This window comes from Gavia stellata, chromosome 7, assembly GCF_030936135.1.
Source record: "Gavia stellata isolate bGavSte3 chromosome 7, bGavSte3.hap2, whole genome shotgun sequence".
Classification (NCBI taxonomy): domain Eukaryota; kingdom Metazoa; phylum Chordata; class Aves; order Gaviiformes; family Gaviidae; genus Gavia; species Gavia stellata.
In genome coordinates this window covers 28,596,124-28,623,524 of record NC_082600.1, presented here as the reverse complement: position 1 = coordinate 28,623,524, position 27,401 = coordinate 28,596,124, and the positions used below count along the sequence as shown (strand labels likewise).

Sequence of the window (27,401 nt, the reverse complement as noted above, 5' to 3'; positions counted from 1 at the left end):
CAAGCTCAATTAATGTGTCTATCAGCATTAAGCCCATGCTACACAGTGACATCTCTCCAGTAGGTAAACTGCCTCTGAGACTAATGTGTCTTCACTTATTACTTCACTCCTCTTTGGCTAAGCTCTGAAATGCCAAGGGATACAAATGATCTTGTCTTGAAAATAATTTAAAGCCTGCTGTAATACAGAATGGAAAACACAGAGAGCAAGGTCTTGTCAAAATGCAAAATCAACAGAGAGTGTCAGGAGGCAGAGCTTGCTGTCTGTAATGTGATCCTTCCACACACCATAATCTCCATTTTATTTTGCCTAATGAGGCAGGAGTTAAAACAGTTGACCTGATCAAATTCAGATGGCAGCCCTAAAGGATGAGCCCCCTGCTGCACTCTTGTCCCGACACCCTTTGTTACCTCCAAGTGAGCTGAGACCAGGCTGTGAACCATGTAAATAGGAGGTTTCCAGGTTAATGAAAAGCTGCAACACCCTTCTAAATCGGGACAGAAGGTTATGCTTTTCTAATCCAAAGAAAGTTTCATGAACCTCAGTAATAAAGTTTAACGAACGCTGGTCATTTTGAACCTCGCAAACAGAGACTGGACAAAGGGTAACATTTTCCTTAAAAAAATTCCTTATTCTATAACCACTGCTTAGCTCACATTAGAATAACATGAATTTGCTTTCTTATGACAAATTCAAATATATCAATTAAAAAAGGATGTCTTGGGAAAAGGTAGTTAATGGTTCTTATGAACTGATGTTTTTATTAGGTGATGGCATGTTTGCTGTTTCATTTCATTACTTATCTGCCAAGGAGTTTCTTTCAACACCAAATCAGAATCTACATGCCACAATCATGCAACACATTCAACTTCAGTCCATGTGCTCCAGCTGCTGACACAGATAAATCTTTAAAAGTGGGCAAAACATAAAAATCATCTACATTATCTTTCAGCATGTAGCATAATTTGCAGTCTTTTACACAAAGGAAATAACAAATTGGATTCACGAGCTATGCTGCTACGTGTCACTTGAAAGATAAGACTATGTTGGATGGTACGTCTATAGTGTCTACAGAGAGGTATTAATTTGGGTCTAGTGTGTAGCTTTTTGTTCAACTTTGAGTGTGAAGGAGGGGGGCTCAAACGTGCTCACAAAAGATTGCGTAGACAAATGAAGTGGATAAGATATACATAAAAATACCTCAGTGCGTCTCTGGAGTTTCATTAATAAGTTTGAATACATTTACTGGTTTGAGATGTCTGAACTCTTCCAACATGAAGCGTTCCATATTATGAAAATATACATACTAACACACAGAGAACACATTAAACTGGACAGCAAGATATTGATGCCTGCACAGTCAAAAAAATACATGTATGATTTATGCTTGGCTTGTGCCTTTACATTATGTTAACTCTACTGAAAAGTTATATTAATTTAATTTATCTGTCTTAAGAAAAGTGTGACAGATTTCACATTTGCCATGTTTTAGGCTTATCTCCTGGGTGGCTATTCATTTGTTATTTAGTATATATTACAATTTGGTGTTCAGATTTCACTGGACTGTATTTTTAGTCCCTTCTTTCCTCAATTAGGCATTTGTGACACCGCTTTTCATACATTCCAGTAATCAATTCCAAAGCCATTCATCAGGATTTCAGAAGCCACTCTTGAAAAATTAGATACATGTGCTCAGTGTAAATGGGAATGCAATGATTTATGACACAGGTCACTCTGAAAACCCATGAGTTCTTCTCCCGTGACGTGCCAGAAATCACAACTATTACTATAGGGCTGTGATCTGTTTATTACACAGCTTATGGGTGGTGTGCCATGTCTAATTCATTTTTAATGTGTTACATTTTTCCTGGTAGATTTTTGAAAGCAAGATTTACAGTTGTTTAGAGTTTGACCAGAAGAGTAAACTGCTGGTTTAGTTAATAAGTTTTAAAATGGATTGATTAAACTATCAGCCTGTTTGCACTCAGTGTTCAAGCTATGAAGGCAGTATTGTTTTAATTGCAACTACAGCAGTCAGCAGTTCTGTAAATCATGTGTCATGCATCCCTTGGGTGAAAAAACCATGGATGCTCAATCTAACTGGCAGGGAAGAAAGTAAATTCCTGGGTTCTCTTCAGTTTACAAAGGGGAGAAGGTGGCAATCACAACAGAAAAAGGGTCTTTCCAGAAGTCTATGATCTCAGTTACCCGCTCAAGGGAGGGATGAGTATGTTCCTGACCATCCAGCTCACAAAGCCTTGTCATTCTATCTGCTAGAAAGGTACTTAATCAGCTCCTGCCCATTGGCAATATGAGAGCAATAAAGCAGCTCAGTCACACACACTGCACAAATCAAATGAGGATTTTCGTGGTGCTCACCACAGCTAAAAAGCCAGTGAAGTTATTTACTGCTTTGGTATTGGCACAACTTCTAACCACTGGTTAAGGGCAAGCTTATAGAAAGTATCAACTAACTATAGCACAGATGCAGATATGGTTTTATCAAGAACATAAGAGGGCTGTAGTCCTCAATTAATACTGCTTCCCACAGCATACAATTCCAGTTGTGTGACACAGCAACACCCATGCAGACATGCACCACAAACATTCAGGCAGAGGGCATCTCTGATGCTGTGAATGCGGGAACTAAGTCGTGCCTAGCAAGTCTAGCACAGACACCTCAGTGGCACTGAAGGGCTCTGCCTTTAGACTGAGTCAGAATCTGGGCAAAACTTTCGTAATTACATACAGCCTGGTGGAGTCACCCTCCCTGGAGGTATTCAAGGAGCGTGTGGACGTGGCATTGTGGGACGTGGCTTGATGGGCATGGTGGTGTGTGGTGTGGTTTTTTGTGTTGTTTTTTTGTTTGGGTTTTTTTTTTTTGGTTAATGGTTGGACTTGATGATCTTACAGGTCTTTTCCAACCTTAGTGATTCTGTGATTCTGTGATTCTGTGATTAGATATGCGCTAAAGGAGAACCCCTGCATACATTTTAAGTACTTAAGTATTATTAATCTCATTTACCTTCAGTCATCTTTGATTCGTGTCGAGCTTAAGTCAGTCATCTAGGCTCCCTGCAGAATCAGTGCAGACACATGCATCTCCAAACTTCAATTCATCCCATCTGAAGATGGGTATCAAGGATCGATGGAATTACTTGTCCCGCATAATTGTTCCTCTCTTTCCCTTGACTATAGATGGAGCTGTCTACCTCTGATACACTGCCAAGGCTCTAGCAAGTGCCCTCAAAGAAGGGGGACACATATGTCGGCAGTTTGTTTTCTTAGGTGGCTGTTTGGGCTTTGATCAGTAACAAAGATATTTCACATGAAAATACAACCAACTTTTCATAGTAGAAAGCAGGTCACTTAAGCTTGCAGCAAACTGTTACCAAGTGTCCCCAGAGTCCCACAGTCTTAGGGCCTTAAGGCACAGCAGCACTGCAGGTGTCCCGGTATTTTGTGGAGGTCACCACAGGAGTAGCAATGGTGAAATGTGGATAGGTAGCCGACTTTGGTCTGCTCTCTTTCTCCACAAGACTGCAATGCCTGGGGTAGGTTGTGCTCTTTGGATATGTGCTGTAATCCAGACTCTGCAGGATGACAAGGAAAGGACCAGAAGGTCTAGGATAGGGGCAAGGCATAGGAGGAAGTTCAAAGATGGCAGACTCAGCACCACAGTGGCTTGAACACCCACAAACATGTACATGAACAGGCAGTAACAATAAAAACATAGGTTTGATACATAATCACTGGACTTGTCCACAGTCTAAAAGATTGTGGAAAAGAGAGATAAAATAACAAAAAGCTTGCTGAAAAATGCAACAGAATTAGACACCAATGTGTATTTTGCTTAATCCCAGAAGAGCACCCATGAAATATAAAATTACCAAAATTTAGTTCACCAAAATCTGAAAACAAGAACGCTCATTTAATTAAAAACTGTCAGAAGCACCCAGATGCCACCAGGAGAAAATATTTTTTTTGTGGTTTACTTCTGACCATCCTGCCCCCTCTTTCCCCACCATTCCTCTGTTCAGAGCTGAGCTGGCTTCACATGCATAGTCTCACTGCTCCACACTCCTAGTGCCTCTCCTCCCTCCTGAAAAAAGTCAGCATAGAGCAGTCCTGCCTTGTATAGGCTCAGGAAGGTCTACAGTTCCTGCAAAAGGAATCTGCAGTGAGATTGTGCTAAAATAACGGGAGAATCCAAGCAGCAAAAGAAGAGGCAGGAGTCCCCGGAGGGTAGGGAAGAAGGGGTTGTGCTGTGGAAGAAGATCTGTGCCCAGGAAAAGAATAGGGACTCTGCACACTCAGCACCACACTGTGCTGTGGCCTCCACCATGGACTGAAACCACCCTGGGCTAAATTCCAGCCTTTGCAAATTCAGGAGCCTAGGGGAAGGAGAGGAGAGTGAGTGAGAAGGGGAGAGAGAGAGGAGGAGAAAGAAGGATCCTAACCACGATCCACAAAACCTGTTGAAGCCCACATGCAAAACATTTCATAGTAATATGTGGTACAACTCCTTTACCAATACAGTGAAAGATTGAAATGGGTTCACCTATCACTTGCCCATTTCTGCAACGCCGTTCCACTTGTCCCTTCTCTGCCATTCCTTTAAAAAACTTTGAAGTGCAACAGAATACAATATGCATCAATAATGTTATATTTAAAATCCAGATTAAAATCCTCAGGTGTTGTAGCACTGTACTGTGGCTTACATACGCAATGCCTGAAGATTTGTTTAAATGCAAGAAAATAATTATTTCCAACTAACTGCATGAGCAAGTGCAACCTACTACTTAGCGTGCAATAAGTGCTTACTTTGTGCTTGATCCAAAGAGAGTGTAATTTTGTAACAGTTTTGGCTTGAAGGTCAGAAAATTTAGTTCTATATGTAAAATACAAATTTAAAAAAAAAGATTTTTTTTACTCTTGTAGCTCTTTGTTTACTCTTAGATTAAGACAATAGGATCCATCAGCTGAAAAATGAAGGCCACTTGCAGGGGAGAAAGACAAACATGGTATTAGATTTTACACGAATGGAAAGACTTTATTTGCTGAGATCAGACCAGAGGATGGTAAAACAAAAAGACTGTGAAACAGGAGTCAGGATTTAAATTGCTAGGTTTTCCAAAGATATGTATCAGTAATATCTTACATTAATTTTGACTTCAGAAAGTTCTTAGATATAGGGATTAAAAAGAGTTCTAAAGGATGAGTTTACATTACTGGACATTAGATTTTAGCTAGATTATGTCTTAACTTTGTTTCCAACTTTAATTACTATTTTATCTATGAAGTATAGAGTCAGTGCCAGTATCTTTGAGAAGAATAATGTTGGCTGTTAGCAGCATCTTTTCAAGTCTTGTCTCCTCCAAGCTTGAATTATGTAAGTACAACCATGTTCAGACTTCTAGCTACTGTTTTTAAGATAAACTCTGCTGTCAGGGACCTTAGGAAGACTGGGTTTGCATTCAAATTAAAGAAACAGCAGAAGTCAGTATGTCCCTGAAGACAGAATCTTTTCTAAACTAGTCAGGAGAGGATTTACTGTACGTAAGCTCCTGCAACAATGATAAATGCAGCACGCACTCTACATTGTATGATGTTTTATGTACACTGCACAACTCTACCATCTCTGTTTCAGTTATATCCCCCTAATCTGGGTGGAACGACTTCCTCTTTGGCGACATTTCTGGCTACGTTACCTACTAGATGATTCTGATAAAATACTAAGGATGGACTCATTTCAGAAGAAAAGCTCCTAGAATTAGCTCAAGAACCCTGTGGGAGTATTGCCCATAATTTGATTTGGTTTTAAGATGCTTACTTTTCTGGTTTTAGTTAAGTTTAGCTAGCTGTACAAGGAAGAGTGATTCAGAAAATAGGTATTTTTATCTTAATCACAAAAATAAAAATTCATCCCAGAAAGGGCATTTACCCAAAACTGCCATGCGCATACCTTTTCAGCTGATCTTAGCTCTTTAAGTGCTCTTTAATCCTTAAAAGTTTAAACTCTTTCAATGTTTCCTCCATAAAGCTAACCAGTAATGTTTCACAAGAATTAGGGAAGGAAGAAAAGAATGATCCTCTTGTAGTACATTTATCTAGTAATTTATCACAAAATAAAACCTTACTAACAACAACTGAAAGCATGCTAAAGAGATGTCTAGCAACAATGCCAGGGATAAAGACCAGAAATAGCAGACACTAGTTTAAAACATATCACAGGAAATATATTGAGCAGTTGGAATTGATGACCATTGATTCTTTATTAAAACACTAACCTGTCTAAAACTATTGTGAAAAGTGACCAATAGCACATACAGCTGCATTTGCAGAAAGACTACAGAAGAAAAGAATTACCCATATTCAGATTTTTCCAAAACTCTATGATAAACATATTTCAAAAATGTCAATTGTTACATCCATTTTGTTCTTGCTATGACTTTGATTTTATATTCCTCAGTATTCTCTGAGTACAATATTTTCTGCATCTCTACCAAAAGCACATGCTTTGTAGTGGGAAGGAAAATACAGAATACCCACCTCTACACATGGATGATAAGAAGATACAACATTTAGAAAACTTTCACTACTGATAGATACTTGTCTGTTCTTACAGATTTTCTTTCAGAAATAACCACAATGGTATCTTTTGAAAGAGTTAAGACTGATTCAGAATTTTTTTCTTACAGTTCAACTAAAATAAGATCCAGTGAAAACCCTCAAGAATAACACTAGTTTGGAATAACACTCTTGAGGGCAACAGCTGAAGTGCCAACTCAACTTCTGGCACTTGGGCATACGACACAAGTGCCACACAGAGTGAGGTGCAGGAATACATCATGGACAGTGCTAAGACATAAAAATATTCTGTATCTTGAGTGTGCATGATTCTGCACCTGCAGCATATATGTACATACGGCAATAATTTTAAGAATGGATCCATTTGACACAGAAATGTTATTTTTTTATTCCTGAGAGGAGCAAAAATGTGACATTCCATCTTGTTATTTTGATTAAGGGGAGTTGTAGTTGTTGGAGAAATGCGACGCAGGGTATTAGTGACTACAGTACTCGCAATAGGGTCTGGCAGAGACACACTGAAGTTCTCGCTTTGTTACACCACCGTCTATAGTTGAACCATATGCGCAAATGAACATGCTGGAGGAATGTCTTAATCAGAGTCCGTATTTTTAGTCTTGCCTAGAGCAGTTACTGATGTTTGAATAAAGAACTACACCATAGAGAGTCAGAGATCAAGACACTTGTGTAGGTTTTGGGAAGGTCAAGTCCAAGTCTGACTTCCAATTCAGGAAAGGAGGAATTTGAACTGGTTCTTTCACTTCTTAGCTATGTGCTATGATGATGAGGTTATTCCAGATCAGAGTTTACTCTGTCAATTCTATCTTAAAATTAAGAATTTATTACATGGCTTCTTCATAGATATTAAAATGTATAATTGATGCACATATTAATTTATATTAATTTCAGAAATATATATATATTAAAAATATGTATTTCCCCAATGGCTTTGAAGTTTTTCATTGTCTCCCTGGATTAGCACCTGAATACTGAAGGAACACATGACTGCTGCTGAGTCCATCATACTTTACTTCAGTGACCATGAAAATGAGGACAAATAGATCAAACTATGGTGAGCTTCTGTTTAACTACATGACGGAAACCAGCACAGCTGGAGGCAATTCTTAGCAAATTGATCAGAATTCCTTTACTTTAACTACAGCTTAACTAATAAATAGACTTCCATAATTTTCTGCAATCAATCTAAATGTATTTGCAAAATTAGTGAAACATTTCATCTTGAAATGTTCACTAAATCTTAAGTATATAACTTTGAAGAACTTACATAGTTTATCTTTCTGCCAAATTGGAAAAGAATAACTGTTTATAGTAAAATCTTGTTAACTAAGTAAACTTAGTAGAAGATGCATGTTCATAATTCATTTGCTATGTAACAAAACTGGTTGATTTTTTATTTTCAAAATTTAATATTAAATTTTGTTACCAGGTTTGTATTCTAGTCTTTTGTTTAAAAATATTTTTGTATCAACTTCTGGAACTAGTAGTAATCCCACTGAAAATCTGAAAAGACTGTATGCATGTTGATGATCTTTTGCCATTTTTTAAAGCAAGTACACTTCATCCAACAATCCAGACATTTTTCTAGATGGATCTGTTTCTTTTAAGGGGCTTTTCAAATATTCTGTGAACAAGACAATCTTGAACTCCCTTTGAACATAATAGGCACTTAGAAAATTTAATAAAAATACACTTTTTAAAAATGTAATTGATCTGGCTTTCACCCTTTTCACGATTATTTCTGCAGTTACAGACTGGCAAAATCTGAAAGTAATAGAAACATCCTATTTGCTAAAATAAACGAATACACTGAACTCTTTTTTTCTAAAAGCCCATGTTGCAATCCCTCCTAAGGGACAAAAAAATAACAAGAAAAAGATGGAGTTTGAACTCAAAGCAAACATAAAAGCTTTACTTACAAAAAATCAATTACACACCCCAATTTGTTTTTACCAGGAGCCAAAGGGAAACCTGGTTAGCATGTTGCAGGACCCAAACACCTTGGATCTACATGTCTCACCAAATTTTACATTACGGCTATTTCTAAGAAACAAACTAACAATTAGAGACACCTGTTAAAGGTGCCTGTGCTCTGTTCACACTTCATGTAGTATCTTAAAGTGACAGCATATTAAAATGTCAATGCAAATCTTTTGCATTACAGAAGTATTTGTAACAACAGAAAGTACAATTAAATTCTCTGCTCCTAAGTACTTGTACTCGACGTACTTATCATACAAGAAAAGTACTAAAAGACACTGATGTAGAAGGGAAAACTATTGAAAATAAATATTATAATACTACAAAACACAATTACAAAAGACATGGACAGAAAAAAATCAGTATCTCAATTAACCTCCTCCCCCAATTTTATGTACTTATTAAGCACATAATATATTTCTTCTGTGTATATATACATGTCCAGCAATTTTAGATGTATAGGCCCATATTGTAAAATGAGTATTGCAGATAAAAGAAATAGAACCACACTGGAATTATTTATTCAAAACTTTGCCTTTCATTATGTGCCTATACAACTTGCACATCAATGAAACATTCTTCGAATTTGACCCCTCCAGCGTAAGACATATGTGCCTAACTCACGTCAGAAGTTTCTGAGTGGGAACTAAGCCACATTATGGACCATACCTGAGAAACAGAACAAGATAATACACCTTCAAACAGTTTCTACAGATCCTTTTTATAGAGATCACTAATACAGTGATGGTGCATTTACAGCAAAGTTAAACAAAAATTCCAGCTTGATAAAGTGAGTTGCTATGGGAAAATTTCACTTCGGAAAACATTTGTCAATTTAGAAGAAAATTCCAACAAATACAAACATTTACATTTATCAAATCTGAATTTCTAACAAAACGTGGCTTAAATATTCTATGTCATGAACTCAAGCCTATGTGGACAGTCAGAGCAGAGCATCTAAAATATTCCAGTCCTATTTCAGTGCTCAGTGGAGTATGAAGGGTGCTGCATGGTCTTGTGGCAGTGCCCTAGCGAAAGGTAAAATTAGACTGCCCTTTAAAAATATTTCACATTTTCTCATCTATTTAAAGTCACGGACATATCCTGAATTTCCAAAAAATTTCATGTTGTCATGTTAAATTATCCACCAATATTGGGTGTTTGTAACTGGTTATTCTGAGTGACAGGACTTTGTGGAATGGATTTAACAGTATTGTAATCAAGTGTATATTACTTTCACCCACCTGTCCTGACATATCGCCCCATGTTACCACTTTGTAGTGGAAGGAAAAAAATGAACTGTCCCTCTGGTATTTTTGCTCACAGCCTTAGCTTTAATGGAAGTAATGGCAAATAAGTTTGATGGTCTGTAAGCTGTAGCACATGAAGAGCCACCAGAATGGATTGAGAGCAGCTCTGAGGAGAAGGGGGCATGTCTTGGTTGATGAGAAGCTCAACATGAGCTGGCAATGTGTGCTTGCAGCCCAGAAAGCCAACCGTATTCTGGGCTGCGTTGAAAGAAGTGTGACCAGCAGGTCGAGGGAGGTGATTCTGCCCCGCTACTCCGCTTTCCCGAGACCCCACCTGGAGTACTGTGTCCAGCTCTGGAGCCTTCAGTACAGGAAAGACATGGATCTGCTGGAACGAGTCCAGAGGAGGGCCATGAAGATGATCAGAGGGCTGGAGCACCTCTCCTATGAAGACAGGCTGAGAGAGTTGGGCTTGTTCAGCCTGGAGAAGAGAAGGCTCCGGGGACACCTTATAGCAGCCTTCCAGTACCTGAAGGGGGCCTACAAGGAGGCCGGAGAGGGACTTTTTACCAGGGCATGTAGTGACAGGACAATGGGTAATGGCTTTAAGCTGAAAGAGGGTAGATTTAGATTAGATATAAGGAAGAAATTCTTCACTGTGAGGGTGGTGAGGCACTGGAACAGGTTGCCCAGAGAAGTTGTGGATGCCCCAACCCTGGAAGTGTTCAAGGCCAGGTTGGAGGGGGCTTTGAGCAACCTGGTCTAGTGGAAGGTGTCCCTGCCCATGGCAGGGGGGTTGGAACTAGGTGATCTTTAAGGTCCCTTCCAATCCAAACTATTCTATGATTTTTACTTCCGGTACACTTCTGCCACTGGGGCAGTAACCTCTAGCAGAAGGACGGAGGGGACAGCTAGGGCTGTTCTTCAGGACACTCTTGGTAATCCTAGTATGCTTCAGGAGACCTTCTCTGACAAAGATGTGAGGCTGAGAGAATTTCAGTCCTTGCTCTGCTACTGACTAAGGGAAGTTGTTTCAGTTTTCTTCCTCTCTTTGTTCAATAGGGATTAAAACCTTTATGGTGTTGTTAGGACTGCTGCAAAGATCACTTGCACAGTGTTCAGAATATATGAAGTACAAGGAACATTCAGCATCTGTATCACTTCTGCAGTTCCACACTAGCTTCCAAAGCAGTATCTTCGTCATTTTGAAATCTGAAAAGTTTATTGAAAATTCTAATGACTAAAGTATCTCCAGAAGACATTTTCTTCTAACATATTTGTCTCTGCTTTGTGAAATGACTCATCAAAACTTTAGCTGACCAAATTTCTGTTTATTCTGATTTTTATTATGCTCTGGAAAAAAATCCTGGTCTATTTTTCAAACACGGAAGCTTTCAAACACCAGTATTTCAAGCAAGCTGTCCGTTTAGAAGCTAACTTGTCTGCAGATAGCAAAAAAACCTCTTTCCAAAGGCTTCTGGCTATTTATTCACATCAACTGAAATTTGGTACAACTGCACAAATTATGTCTTCCAGGAGCACCTGTGAATTGGCCTTGTGCTGTACCAGTTTTATGATTTCTCACCCAAGACTGAAGTTTACACTATCCTTAAGCAATGTGACTAAGTGGGAGGAAGGACTGTGGGCCAAGCTTTTCAAAGCTGTTCCGTGTAGTTCCACTACACTCGGGCTAGCCAAGAACAGTGGAACTGTTGTAGCCCCACCACATATAACACAACTCTGGGAATTGTTCTAATTGATGCTGAATTCCTATTAGTCACAAGGGTCTGTCCTGGCAGCCACAAAAAGCTGCAGTATAAAAGACATTCTGACCATTGACTTCTTTCCAGAATTACCTATTCCCTTATAAGAGTTTGTGAGGAACAGGTGAAGCAGAGTCATTAATCCACCTCTATACCACCTACCACCTAAAGATTTCTGTTCCATTAAGAAAATTTTCCAGTGCCAAAATCTCCCTTAAGGTCCCTTGAGCTGGCAGAATAGCATAAAAAGACAAGAATAAGACTTTGCCCTTCCTCTTCAACAGCTCTAAATACATCGTCTGTATACATTTCTACAAAGGCTGCAAAGTGAGTAAGTAAAAATGGCATTATTAATGTATCCAGTTGATCTCAAAATATTGTTTGGCTAATCAGGGAAAAGTTTCATGTATTGTAGCTTCTGTAGGAGAGCCAGCTGAAGATATCTGGTACTATTCACCTTGTTGCACAGGTATGATTTTCTTTGGGATTACGTTGTTTCTAATGGATGAGATCCTTTTCAAGTTACTCAGAATGCATGTGAGCATGATACACTCATCATCATTCTTTTATTACTTTTCTGATGCTCTGTCATGCAAATCAAATAGTGGACTGAAAGGAGCTGGCTGAGTCTGTGAATTCACCCGTTACCATAGGCAACTATGTCATATAAGCATTTATAAGTCACTTGACCCAAGAAAGTGACTGACCTTTACAGTAAAGATAGTTAGAAGGCTTTTTGTCTCCACAACGTTGTCGAAATACCTAAAACCTAATCCCTGGTCTTAAATAATTCAGGAGAATTTAGACTCAGTTATTTTTGTCCTAATATTAAGTACAAGAAGACAAAAGATCAGAAGGCCATCCATCCTAATATCTAGTCCTTTGCAATGGTCAATAGAGGATCATTAGGCCAGTGCATGGCAAGACGACAAGTATATACCCTCTGTATTTCAAGGGTCCATGATTCTGGAGCTCAAGTTTCTTGTTAAGTATGTCCTTGCTTTCTCCTATGTGAGAGCATCTAACTATGGGAACAAGTTTTATGTATGGCCCCATACTTATTTGTATATCCAGGTTTACTTCCTAGCTAGGGCAAAACAATTCATGCTCCATTTTTCTCATGCTGCTCAGCAGAACTGACTGAAAAACTCACACCACTGCCTGCAGAGAGAGGTCTCAGTTTACTTCCTTCCGTATTTCTCCCTCTGCAACTACACTTACTCGTTGCTGGACGGACAGGTGGGTTGTTTTTGTTTTTGTTTTGTTTTGTTTTTGTTTTGTTTTGGTTTGGTTTTTTAATTTTTTTTTTTTTTTTCCTTTTAATTTTCTCCTTGTTGTTGAATTAGGTTTTGGCCAAGTTAGAGAGCTGAATCTGCTGAATGCAGGGCTGGCATGAAGGAGTGTGAGGCTCCTTTTAGTAGCCATGAATGATTATATCTGCTGAAGCTGTAATATGAAATTTCAACCCTAATTACATGTTTCACAGAAAAGTCAACAGCTTTTTGTAATGTGTAATCATTTGTCATGGTAATAACAGCAAGAAACTTTTGCAATATTGTGCAATTTTATTAACAAGCAACTTTAGGAATCCTTTATTCATTCAAATTTGGCAAAGTATTTAGACACATGAATTAAGTATTGCAGAGCTAATAAATGAGTACTCTGAAGAACTGGAATTAATTTACCCATGATTTAAATGGTTTGATGCCTCCGACTTAAGCTGTTCCATGATCAGTTGAACTGATGTAAGAGTTCTCCTAAAACAAAACTGGGAGGTTTCACCCTCAAGTCCTTCTCCCCTAATCCTACTCCTTTTTCACTGTGTGGTCCTGCTCCTTTCTCTGTGATAGTTCTGATGATCACTGAACCCTTCTAATAAGCTGATTCAATTCACAAATTCATCAGAAACTGTACCAATTAGTCTTCTCTTAGAATGATATGTTGCATAGGCCCATGGGAAACTACAACAAGGTCTACAGCTTGTGTAAGGAGTGTTGCCGACATGAGAGATAAGCATCTTGTTCTTTTAGCAACAACTAACTGCAAAATTGGAATTTCGTGTCTCAAGAAATTGAAAACTAAATTTCAGTATATTCCTAAATTTCCTGAGACATATGCCATACACTATTACAATGCATTATCTGTATAACAATGGAATTGTAAGCTGTTTTACTTCTTAGATATGTCAAATTGTTCAGAAAATAAAACAACTTGGCAAGAAAAAGAAGAGATATGAAAAGGAAAAGGATGTATTGCTATTAATTTAAAAATTCACCTTTCAATGGCTAAATTAGGAAAGTCTTTCACCTACCTAACATTCTTGCATCATTATTATTCCCCTTGTAGTGGAACTCAACTTACACCTTCAGAGGAACATTTTTGTCCATACTAACTGGACTTCATATTCTAAGAGAAGATATAACACTATGAAGTACGTTCTATCAGACGAGATAGAAAAAATGACAATCATACAAATAAAAGTTCATATTTAACTTAGAGACATAGGAAATAAATATATATACATCTTTGATTAGGATGCAGTTTTGCATTACAACACAGCTGATGTAACAGTATGCAGCCACTAGAAAACAAATATTTTTTAATAGCTTAATTCTCTGATATATCATCAAGCTGAATCAATTTTCCCTGCAGTTTTGCAATTGCTAGATCTGACATAAGGGAAATGGTGGGACCATACTACATACACTAGAGAAGGGAGTTGGTTGGCAAGGAACCAGGAGCAGGACTACCTCTTTTAGTGTCAGATCACCCTTTCACCAGATTAAATGTAACATCATACTCCACTCTAATACAGCGTATACACACATGCCTCTCATGCATACCTTTAGCGTACATTTCAGGGGTTGCCCCCTTCTTTGTCCTGGTATTGCCTGTTACACAATTGTGTAAGGAACCAATTCAGGAAACCAAGCTGGTCAAAAAGAAACCCAACCAGAAAATGATTAATTGATCAGATTTCCACTGTGCCAGCTCCCTGAACTGCCACTTTATGGCAGTGTAAGTGCCAAGGGAACAAATGTAATTCCAAAAGGATTGAGTTTAAAATGTTGTGGAACCACATTTTCAAATGAAATATGCCTTCATTCACTTCTTTCTAAGATATAAAAAAAGTCAGAAAAGTTTTTTTCCTTTTTGCTGTTCCTTTCCTAATTTGTATTCCAGTTTAGCAGTCTCACAACTATTTAATTTGATCCTTCCAGTTTGTAGCTGACTCACTCAGGGAAAAGTATCATGAGACAGCAGAATAACCTAAAGACCTGCTGCTGTCTACAGGCACTTTTCCCAACCCAATTTCCCTTTTGTCTTGTCCTCCTTCCTCTCTTGTAGCATCTCTGACACTTGTCTGATTCTTCCGTTGAGTTGATTCAGCTCACTAATGTGCTAATGAAAGATGCATCCAATGTACCTCCTGGGAGAAACCATCTTGATCTAAGTTGCTACATCTGGGCGGATGCTAGATGGATAGTTATCACATGTAGCACTCAAAAGTATATCTCCTTTCTCTCCGTTACAGACCCTGAACTACATCATGTACATATAGGCATTGTAGCCCTTTCTAACAACTCCACTGCAGACATGTATATGGCAGCCAGTACACAGAGGGTACTCAGGTACTATTTTGCCTCTGCTCCAGATTTAGGGAAATGAATAAAAAGGTATAAAGAATGGCAATACTTTTGCAGTTGCGAGAAGTTAGTCCTGCTACGGATCAACAATCCATTACTGGGATAATGGAAAACTAGGAAGGTCACAGCACCTCTGAGGCACAATCCCTTCTGTGTGCTGCTCTTCAGCTGGTGCCGCTGAGCTCTGCCCCTGGCTCAACTTGGGTTGTAAAAGCACAATCTAACCCGCTGCCTTCTCACCAGGGAGTCATCAGCTTACTACAACATTGCAGCAGCTAAATACTTGCAAATATTTCCTTAGGCTTTTGGTTTTTTTTTTTTCTTCTTTTTTTTTTCCCCCCTCTCTTGAGAAATAAATTCAAAAGACAGCTCTATTGTGCCAAGATTATTTTGGAGATGGTATTTTACTTGCATCCTACTCAACATGAAGACTCTTGTTTCTCAAAACCCCCTCTAGACCTAGAATACACACTGATGCATCTGCTCATAAAAACATACAAAAAGCATAGTTCATAAAGATATTATCTGTCTTTTTATTTATTTATAGATTTACTTGGCACTTACTGGCCTAATGCAGTTATTTTAGGGACATACTTAAATACAGTGTTAGTGGCCAACTTCTCTGAGAGAATTATTGGCATTGCTACAGTTACATTGTGCTTCCAACATATACAGCTTTATTCTCTTGTATCCATAGCTTCTAAAAGCTAGCTCAAATACAAGTAAGAAAAAAAAAGAAATGTAAAGAGGTAAAAAATGTCTTTTCTGTTTATTGTAAATGGAGATGTTAAATAGCAATTTTCCATACTTAAACTATCTCCCACTCATTTTACTACATGACCAAATACTAATAAAAGTAAAGACAGGATTTTTCCTTTTTTTTTTTTTTTTTTTTTTTTTTTTTTTTTTTTTTTTTTTTTAAACAAAGTGGTTCCTTGCTTGTTTTATTTTAGGCATGTTCCATCCATGGTTAGAAATCAGGCATGACAGTGGTCTAACACAAAATTTTTGTCCATGGAGAAATCAGGCATGACCATGGTCTACCCCTGAATGTGATCTTAATGTTTTATACCACTGACAAATCATTAACATCTGTTAATAACTCACCCAGCTGCTTTGTTAGATTGTTTTAAAAAATCTTACGTACACCATAGATGTCTCCAACTCGTAGCCTATGTAACCTTTCCCAGCTGTTTAATCCTTATTTAAAATATTACTTTAAAATGCATACATTTTAAAAACTATCCCATTTCTTTTTCTCCAGACTACTTTTGTAACTGTGCTAACATCTGTTCATTTCCACTCCCCAATTCCCATCTTAAATACTTATTTTCAGTATGTATTTTTCTTGTAAATAGAATCCCATGTACTTTCTCACCTCCTAGTTCTCCACTTTCTGCTTTCCGTTCTTGCTCTCATTCCACTCTATCCCTCACGGTTTCACTTAACTCATTATATTTAAAATAAAGGATTAATACAGAGAAAATATTATTTAAAGAGCTTCTTTGACTATCTCACACTAATTTAGGCTTGGGAAAAAGAAAACGGGGGCAAGCCACACATCTACTGTGTCTAAAGGGAATAAACAAAGGGAAAGGGGAACAATGTACAGTAAAGGGGGTGCAGGTAGTTGTTAGGGATGAAACTGTATAACGGAAATATTGGAACAGTAGAAAATAATTCCTAGCTGTGAGAAGCAGTAGGCTATGCAGGAGCCTCCCAAGGGAATTAGAGGGAGCTTGTCACCTGGCACACTTTAAAATAGGCTGGACAAAAGCTGTGGTTTGGGGCCAGGCAGCTAACAGAGGCAGGAGGAGAGGAGGGGAGGGGAGGGGAGCAGGGGGAGAGGAGAGGGAGAGGGAGGGGCTGCTGAACTCAGCACCGGGATGGGGATTTCTGAGTGCTGGTACAGCAGTGGCAGGAGGCAGGACATGATGGGCGCAGGCTGTAACACCTCATTTGGGAACTGGCTGTGATTTTAAATGCTGGTTCTACTGAAGTGGTCTAAACTGCCTCCAGCACAGCCCTGGATAAAATGCTAGCAGTTCTGGTACCATTCCTTATTGCCATGAACTAGCAGATGAATAGGAAAATAGATCTCACATGTCCCAAATAAAGAAATCAGATTCATAAATGATGTACAGGATAGTCCACTTTACATTGAGCACTAAGACTTTTAACAATAGAAATAAATGTTTTAACGTTAGAAATTTCTCACTATTAGAGTATAAGGGGTACTGAGGCAATTTACATCACTCAAAAAAGGTACATTACCATAAGAAGTTATAGTAATTCCTTTCTTTTTTTTTTTTTTTTTTTTTTGACAGCAATACAATGGCATACCCTGAGGCTGGGGAAATCTAAACAAATAAAATAATTAAACACATCTATTGTGTTTAATTCAAACCATAACACACACTATAATACACAGGGTATTTTCTATACAAATATGGCTATATTTTTCCAGATTTGTCAGCTGACCCACATATCCAAAATGTTTCAAACTGAATTTCATTTTTGTCATGAAGATTTGGTCATGGTTTCTGACTCATGTAAACGTCCTGATTATCTGTAGAAATCTTGAGATACTACAAAGAGAATACAAGTGTTTCTACACTGTCTCCTATTTCTTTGGTAGGTTCTAACTAGAGAAGCCGCCAACAGTACAATGAGCATATTTTAGAGGGCATTTAGTCCTAGGTTCTCTCCCTTTTCTTTCTTTCCCCATCAGACAGTGCAATGAAAAAAGAATTATTCTGCCATATCTGTAACCCATGGCATGGTTCTTCCCCGTAAGTACAGTTTTGGAGCTCTTTTGTCATGTTTGTGTATTCTGTCTAGAAGAGGTTTATTTGTAGCCTCATATTATAAAAGGAAATATTTTCATAAAATTAAGATAAAAACAAAAGGAAGGAAAAAAATTTGGAGCTTTCTTGGATTTAAACTGTGAGTGCACAATGTGCAGCCCAAGAAATTATAAAATGTAGTCCACACCACCCTCTTGCAACTGCATCATGAGGACACAGCTAATCAACTGCAGGTTTTTCCAGTGCTAGAGAACTTAAACATGAAGAAATTTCACTTTCTCTACCAAGGAAGATGCTGTACCAGTACAACCAAATACGTCTCTGTACATTCATTTTTAAAACATGTAAATAGATGCAGATTATAGAAGGGAAACCCTCAGGCTCTTGTCATATTACAAGTTCTGCCCATGTAGCTGCCAGGAAATGTTTACACAAACTTTGTAAGTACTGGAAGTCCAAACACAAGAAGAATATTGTGCTATGGCATTAGAAAGAAAGCAAAACTTAAATGGACCTGAAATGAGCTATTTCAGCTTATTGTGCAAATTGGAGGAAAAACAAAATAACAAGCATAAAATTGTTAAGAGAACAAATACTTGTTTACATTTTGCAAACATCCATAGTCAAAAGGATTGTCATTAGTAAGACAAATAATATTCAATAAGACTTTTAGCATGATTTCTGTTTATTCCTCAGATCAACTGCACAAGGAATAATCTGTAAGGGTTCTACTGGACAGAGCTGTGCTGTGGGTATGTAAAAGGACATATGGAAAGACACACCAAAAGAAAAATCTCAAACAAAATTACATACTATATTTTAAAGAGGACTAAGGCCACCCCAAGTCGGCTTTGATCCAGCTTCCTTCCAGAAACCTAAAACACACCTTCTGCATCTACTGGACTGAGAAGAAAATACGCAAGAAAACCATCACAGACTCCCTCTCATCAGTCCTGGTTCTTGCTCAGGTATTTTTCTCTTTTGCTCCCTATGGGAGACTGTCCATTTGCTTCCTCTCCTGAAAAGCTCATCGCCTCATCTACTACTGCCTCTTTCCTCAAATCTCCTTAATACTTGCTTCCTGCACATAGAGCCATTTCTCTTCCTTCCAGTGTAAGGGACTGGACAGCTGCACCCGTGTAGTAGGTAGATAGCTAATTAGGCATCTGGAGTTTTCATTTATTTCATTTTATTCCCCTAACAACCTCAGAAACAAGGAAAGGATTCTTTAAAAGGGAAATAGAGATTATTGTTTTATCTTGAGCATGCTGAAGGTGGACATGGCTTATTTGACTTGTTAGAAATTCCAGGTTGTTACAGCTCATGAGTAACTCAAGAAACTGAGGTTACTTTTGGTATGGCCAGTGAAACAGCACAGGTAACATGTAACCCAAAGCATGGTATCATCATGCCATGCTGTCAAATAGAAATTATTATTTTATGGTATTTCAGTTGTTTAAAAAAGCACCCACTATTCATTAAAAAAACCAGAGTAAATGGCAGAATGCTTAATTGAAATTAAGGAAAAGCTTGAGAAAAGAGATCTCTGGCAGTCTGATTTTATGATGCACAGATTCAGTTTCTCTCAAAGAAGGGGTAGGATTATTCCAAAATCAAGAAACAATATATGTTATAGTTTATACAAAAATCTACATTGATTTGAAATAGGGATATTGTTAAGCAGTTCTGCCGTTTGATCACAAATAACACAGTATCACATGAGGATATGATGAAGCTGCATTTATACAGTTCCGTTTATCCCAAAGGATCTTGACACTCTTTATAAAATTATACATATGGTATGCCTATGCATACAAAAAAGAGCACACAGGAACAGAAATCACTTTGACCAGCACTGCAAATCAGAGCATCTGTTTAGCAGTGCACATCAATATTGTTCTTTAATTCAGGGAAGGATTTAAATTGGAATAGTATATCTAGCAGGAATTATTAGCCCATGTGCCTTTATTAATTCCTAAGAGATTGTATGTAGAAGGAAAACAAAGTGCAAATTACAGAGCCCTACATCACATCCCAATCCAAATTATTGTAAACTTGAGATAAGTTCTTATTATACAATACTTGGATCTGTAAGGAAACGTTCAAAGTATTTCAATGCTGAAATTCAAATGCCAAAACCAGAGTATAAGCTACAATATGCACACAAACCCTATGAACAATTGTGCCAAAGGCCACTGATAAATCAAGTAAAACTAATCCCAGAGAAAAGCCTTGATATTTTGTTGAAATAAGGACATTAAGTTGAGCTGGTCAGGGATTATTTTTACTAGGTTTTTTCCCTCAAAATGAAAAAAAACCATTTCTCAGAAAACTATCAGGTTCAATACATTTTTATACACTTCTTTTAGATGACAACGAATGTTGTTCTCTACATTTTCAAACCAAAACTTCTGTTTTGCTAGTTCAAGATTACTTAAAAGTAGTTGAAAAGAAGAAAATAAATGTAAGTGAAAATTTCCAAAATTCAAAATTAATTAAAAGAAGAGTTTCATGGCCAAAACTCATGGTTTTTCTAACAGTCTTCTGAGAGTTCAACTGTTCATTCCAATATATCCTGATAATTTTCCCAGGACAGGAAGGCTATTTTCTGCTTTAAACTGTTATGAATCTAGAGCAGTTTGCATCAAGTAACATGAACTTAACATGGCCTGATGTGAACCAAGTGAGCTATGGTCATTTAGAAATTGTAACATTGTATAGGGACAATGAACCCTTCCTTAAATCCACATTTTTCAGAAACAGGCTCCACTACTACTCACTCAAACAAAAAAGACCAGAAATCAAAGAGGAATTAATGATATAAAGGAAGTAGCTATTGCAAAACAACAGATGGAATGAGATCGGAAACACATGTAGTAAGCTGAACTTTTTTAATAAGACCAAAATGACAGAATTGGAACAAAGGAACAAAATGGATAAACACGCACACAAACCAGCAAAACAGTTGCTAACTAGAAATGGGTCTGCAATGCAGAGTCCAAATCTGGACTTAGATCCCAAATTATTTTCTAAATTTGGGGCTTTAGATCCATGACATTGGTTTAGATTTTTGCAGAAAGAGTGGCAAACCATAAGACCTCTGTCATGACTAGATGAAAACTTTCCCCAAAGTTTCTAAGGTGAGTTATTGGCCTCATTTTTTAAATGCTGATATTCTGGATCACACATAAGATGGAAAGTCAGTTTACAGGAAGAATCTGATCTAACGCTGAACTGTGTAAAACGGTGTTAAAGTAGAAGCAACATGGACTGCACCTTCCCCAGGTTCTGCCAAAGGTGAGAAACAGCTTTATGAAAAAAAACAGGCAGGTCGAACAGGTTGATCAGGAAAACAAGTTATAGTTATTAAGTTACTCTCCTGATAAATTGAAGTAAATGCTTTTGAAAGAATGCCTCCTGGGTCTTTCTTAGGCATGGCTTTCCAAATTGCACATCCCCATGTGAGGCTGTGTCATGAAGACACAATTATGTCTTAAAATAGAAGAGATTGTTTAAATAAAGAGCAAAAAAAATTTAAATCATCTTGAACTGTCATTATTTGAATTAATCAGAGAAGTATTAAAATGCTGCCTGTTGAATATACATTTAATTTGTTAGGACACAAGCTACCCTGATGATTCTCCTGATAAAATAATAAACTAGACTTCCTCCAAGTCCTTTAGAAGGTAGTTGGCTTATGATAACATTTACCACTCTTTGAATACATTGTCTGGAAGTAAAAAACCTTAATCCTCAAGTGGTATGAACTAATCTATCTCCACTGAAGTCAACACAGATCTGGAGCACAAGTTTGTATTAGTATGACATGACAGAAACCATCTTTCTTTCAAATATTTGTCTCAAAATGTATAGTGATGTCAAATTACTGCCAAAATGAAAGAGATAAGTAAATGATTCATCTAATCCACATAACATTTTTCCTGTTCACAGGACCTTCAGACACAAATCTTTTCAGATGTGTTATGTATTTGAAAGTTTTTGGTGATATCTTGTTATTTTTCCTCTATTATTTGAAAGCACTTAATCATACATTTCTTCATATGTGTTTTCTATTAAATTCTGTCATGTAGACAACAGTTAAAAAAAGTTACAAAGTATGGTTTCCATTTCCTAACTACACAATACCAAGTCACACCCAAAATGACTATTTCTACTTCAATATATGTTTCACAGTTTGTATGAATACTTGCACAGGCAATTTTGAAATTTGTCTTCAAGAACAGTGGAGTCACTAAAATTCAGCTGTATAAACATTGGTGATAATCAATGAAAAAGAGAAAGCACATGTAAAGGTAATCAACTTAACAAAACCGAGGAAATATTAACCAAAATATTGTTTTTAGTCATAGTTCTAATTTTGCAATATCACTCTTGGTTGCATGCATTTTTTGAGGTGTTAAAATGTAATAGCAAGGAAAGTTAGCGCATGTAGTTCGGAAGTTATCAAGCTCCTGAAAATATCAGTTTTATGCCAGCAACCCAGTAGTAGGGAAATTTAAAAAATGAACACTTCAAGCTGTACAAGGCTATAGGACCACATCAGAACATAACCTGGAACCATCAGGTAACATCCTCCAGTTATCAGTCAGGCTTGCTTGACTGAGCCCTCAAATAACATTAGCTTTCCCTTGACTTCAGACAACTCCCTGTAATTCTCTCCCTTTCACTCACCAACTACACCTGTGAGTATTAATTTTCCAACAATAAAATGTTACTAGGTTCTGAATTTTGTACATTTGCTTAAGCCAAAACATATGCCGCTAGGACACAAAGGATAAACTCTAGCTGGAAAAGCACTTTACTATTTTTAATTTTAAAGTAATATGTATGACAATGTCTTGTCCTGCATATCATGATCTAGCATACCTTTTGTCATCCTTTGGCAAGTCTGATGGATGAAAATGACATTACAGCCTGCATTACACTTAAGACCCAAAAAAGAGTCCAAAATAGGCAAAAACAATTCTTCATCCAGACTAAGAAAGTTTTCTCCTCACCTCCCAGCAAAGAAAAATCATCTAGGTTTCTTAATTAAAAAGTAGACCTTCTACATCTTGACTGTATCTGTACCAGAAAACTCTTACTTGCTACTGCTCTCCCTGTTCATACATAGGCACACACATAAACCCTTACTGAATTCTGTAAAACTAGTATTTAGGAGGACAAGAAGAGAGATTCAGTACTTTATTTAATCTACAGATGGCTAAATTCATCGTAAGGGTAACTGATAAATAAAACAGCTAACAGAGTCTCTGTTTTACTGAGACATTAAAAGTTTAGCACAATTTTTTTAATAGTCTGTCATCAGAAAATACACCAGTATGTCTTGTAATTGAGAAAAGAGCTTTATTTCAAAGAATAAATGGGATTCATAGAGCTAAAACAATGGATCATAGTTATCTCCATCTAGCTAGCTTCCTCACATGAATTTCTTAAAGTAATGATCTTTGGTGTTCTAATAGATAACAAAATAAAATTATTTTCAAATGTACATTTAGCAAAAAACACTCCATTAAGCATTTGGCTTGTCTATGGTTTATAAACATGTATTTATAGATATATTTTGTTTCTTCCTTGATGTGAGGAGATAAACAAGTCTAGCATTGTTACTGTAGAATAATAGAAAATTACTAAACACAGAAAAGATATTGCAAAAGGTTGTCACAAAAGAGCCAAACCATTTCCCAGGGTTTCAAAATAATCTCTGACAGGAACTTTCTTTTCTCCAATTTTTTATTAAAAACATACACAAACACACACAAAATCAATGATGCAAAGATGCTAAGCCACCAGTCCACGAGATGTGATCCTTTGGCATCTTCCCTAAACTCCTTCAGAATGGTAACTTAGATCAAATAAGATTCCACTAATTTGAGAAGGCCATGGGACTCTTTCCACCAAACAAACACTTTATAGAAAAAAGGCAGGAAACTCAAAACACCCTAAAAATTAAGCAACAAATTGTGCTTTTATACATCCTTTCACCTAACCATAAGGAAAAAAACCCCAAACAAACCACCAAAACTCTAATAGCTGGAAGTGATTAGGAAATGACAGATTATCAATACCATATTGGAAAAGAGTAAGTGCACTGCAGTGCTTAGAGGCACTGCATCAAAAGAATAAAGTAAATGAAAATGTAGTAGAAATATTCTAAATCCAAAGTTCAGAATTAAAACCGATGTTTCATTTGAACTTCTCAAGGCCATCAAAGAATTAATCTGCTATAGTAAATTTAGACCATTACAAAATGAAAGGAAGTGGTATGATATTAGGAACATAGAATGGAATGATGGATAAGATCAAAGGATATTCTGTTCTTGGTTTTGTCATTGGCTTTCAAAATGTAAGTATTTTCAAGTACTAACATCTACTAAGATCAGCAGAAAAGTTACTGCAAAATCTGTGTAATATCTCTGAATACATCTGCATCACCAAAGAAAAACTATCACTTGGGTGCTGCCCACTTCTGCAAAGAGTTGCAGCTAACTCAATGGAAGAGCTGAGTTAACTCAACCTCACTTGAAGTTTCTTCAAATGAAGAAATTTGTTTAATGGCTTTTTTACTCGATTCAACCTCTTGGTGTCACCATGATCCATAATCTGATTTCTCCTGCACACCTACTGTTCTTTCATTTTTTCCTGCTTTCTTATTGAATTCCAATATGGACTCAGATTTCACATTTAAAGTGTTCCTAATTTTTATTATGTTTTTTTTTTTTAATATTGATGCAGCTTCACAAACATCCCTGTACACTCTTTAACGCTTTCCATTTCTGGATCTCAGATCTGATTAGCATTTTCACTACTAAACGTATGACAAAACCAGTAAAATCTGGAATAGAAATGGGGAAATCTGTCCTTGTATTCTGAGAGTTCAGTGTATGCAGGGTTTCTATCAGAAAGCTGAAAGTACATCTGTTGATTGCCAGTTTATCAGAACAGATGTGCAATTAATGCTTTTTATGATATATGATATGTGGCATGTCCTAAATCATGAATGATTTTAAGGATATGTATTAAGTTCTTTCAACCAAGACTAGAAGCACGAGGATGTGTAGGATGACAACCTCAAAGGCACCAAAGACATGAGAAGTAAATCACTGATCCTGCATTTATGCTACAGAAGAACACAACTTCTGCTTTAGTAGAAAGAGGAAAACACGAAGAGGTAAAACCAAAAGTTTGAGAGCTATAGGTGAATTATAGCACAACCTGCCAAAATCAAGTCACTAAAGCACATCCCATGACGATCACATGACAGCAGAGCAAGACGGATTTGGTCTTGTATTTGTTTTGCTGGTACCCTGTTGTTTCTCTGAGTCTTTAATTTCAATTTTTTAATGTAAATCTTGTTTAAATAGCAAGGTCTCAGTGGTACTTGGAGGGGCAGAGAGGACCCTTGGAACTACCGGGTGTATTGTCTCTATATGAATCAACATATTCCATATTATGAAGGCATACAGAATTCCCTGAGCAAACTCCAAGCCCCGAGGAGTACCTAGAGCACCTCAGCAGCAGTTAATGTAGGTGGAGCCTGCATTACCATCCTCTGGTATTGGACAATCACCACAGACAGATGGCCTCCTTCTGCAAAATGCAAGCTGCAGAAAAGTGTATCTCAAGGTCTTAGGCAAACCCCAGAACGTGATTTAAACAGAAGCCGAAAATACATCTGTAATGAGCTCACACATTGGCTAACTACAACTAGAATCTCAAGTCGTAATTGCCTGCTTCAAGCATATTCCAGAGACCACAGCTGTCATCATTTGTTTGGGGCTGATTCATCTCCCTGTGAAGCTCTTCTGCCTATATGACCGAGTCCTAGATGGAGCTCCAGGAGCAATATATGGTAATTATTGGCATTGCATGTAACACACACAGCATGAAAAGTTTTCTCCTCCTTATTGTATGCTTCTTCATTCTGGTTTGCTTTTCATGTATGGTAACACTCACTTATGAATTGATATGAAAACTAAAAAGCATAAGAAAAGCAAAAAGATATTCAAGAAACTAGAAACACAACTTTTCTTTTGCCATCTCAATAATCAACATTAAAAAAACCTCATTTGACCAAATTGTCCAGGTCACCTACTCATTTATACTCACATAAGCACAAATACGGACAGATAAAAAGATTTAAAAAAAGATAAAAGCATGAAGTTATTTAGCTTACAGAGAGAATATGGAACACCTTATTTTATTATTTTATCAGGACTCAAAAATCTGTGAAAATTATTTTGGAGGCAATATGGTATTTCCTAATTACATATGAAATCATTACTACAGATGATACATATAGTAAGAAAATTTAACTATAGCCCTCTTCATGTTATAGGATTTTGTTACAACATTAAAAATACATGTCATAAAACAGATTTAATACCTTTAGATGACCTCTAATCAGAAATATGTCACGCTATTCAAATTCCATCTGTCAAATGCTGTAGATACAGGTAAGTAAATATAAATGCTATTAAAGGCACAAGTTATCTTACTTGGAGAATTTCTAGCATTTTATTTTTTGACAGCTCCTAATTTTGGATATCTTCCAGTGTCAACAAAACCTGTTCAAGCATAATCTTACCTTGTTTTCATTACATCAAGGGGATGCATCAGGCAAATTTCTACAAGACCTATAAAATAGTAATAAAAAAAGGCCTAATAAACATTTGTACAAATAGTAGTTTAATTTTCATTGACTCCAATAGTTTTTGAAGTTTGAAAATGGGAGCAAAAACCTAAACTTATCATTGATGATACAGTAGTTCTATACCTCGTATATTAAACATACTCTTCTGTAGTATATTTGAACCATCAGGGATTTTAGACAGTAAACGGTGCTAGTTGTTTATTATAGTGGGGAAAGTGAGGACTTAAGCTATGTGATCAATTTAATCATCGTTTTTGCACAGTTTTCTGACTTAAGAACAGCGGGAACAATGGACTGGCATCATACATAAATACACTAAGTCTTGCCGAAAGTAGTGAAGGAAGGGAGTTCAGATTGGCACTGGCTTCTCTGTCCTGTAAGACCAATCCCTAAAGACACTGCTATTATGCAAGAGAGCGCTGGGGGCTCAGACGAATTTGATGTTAAAATGACAGCTGTTTCCTGAGCTGGCTATCTGAGCTGCAGCCTTACTGGTCCTTCATCCTGTCCTGCCCTGTGCTGATGCATAGTCCTGGCTTTTCCCCTTCCTGCTCCACTGCTCATCATCATGAGCACTTAAATTCACATGCTGGGGACTTCCCATGTCCAAGAATGGAGGGTATGAACAGCAAGGGAGGAATGCCGAGAAAGAAGAGACCTGGAGGATCCCA

The 27,401-nt window shown here is 37.2% G+C and overlaps 1 protein-coding gene across 1 annotated transcript in view; it reads right to left on the bottom strand.

Annotated features, from left to right (window-relative positions):
• The window catches only part of SLC25A21 (solute carrier family 25 member 21), a 268,977-nt gene that overhangs the window by 91,904 nt on the left and 149,672 nt on the right, over positions 1-27,401 (bottom strand). Inside the window, exon 2 of the mRNA XM_059819839.1 lies at positions 26,665-26,713. Coding sequence (XP_059675822.1) covers positions 26,665-26,713 — 49 coding nt within the window. The remainder of the gene's footprint in view (positions 1-26,664; positions 26,714-27,401) is intronic.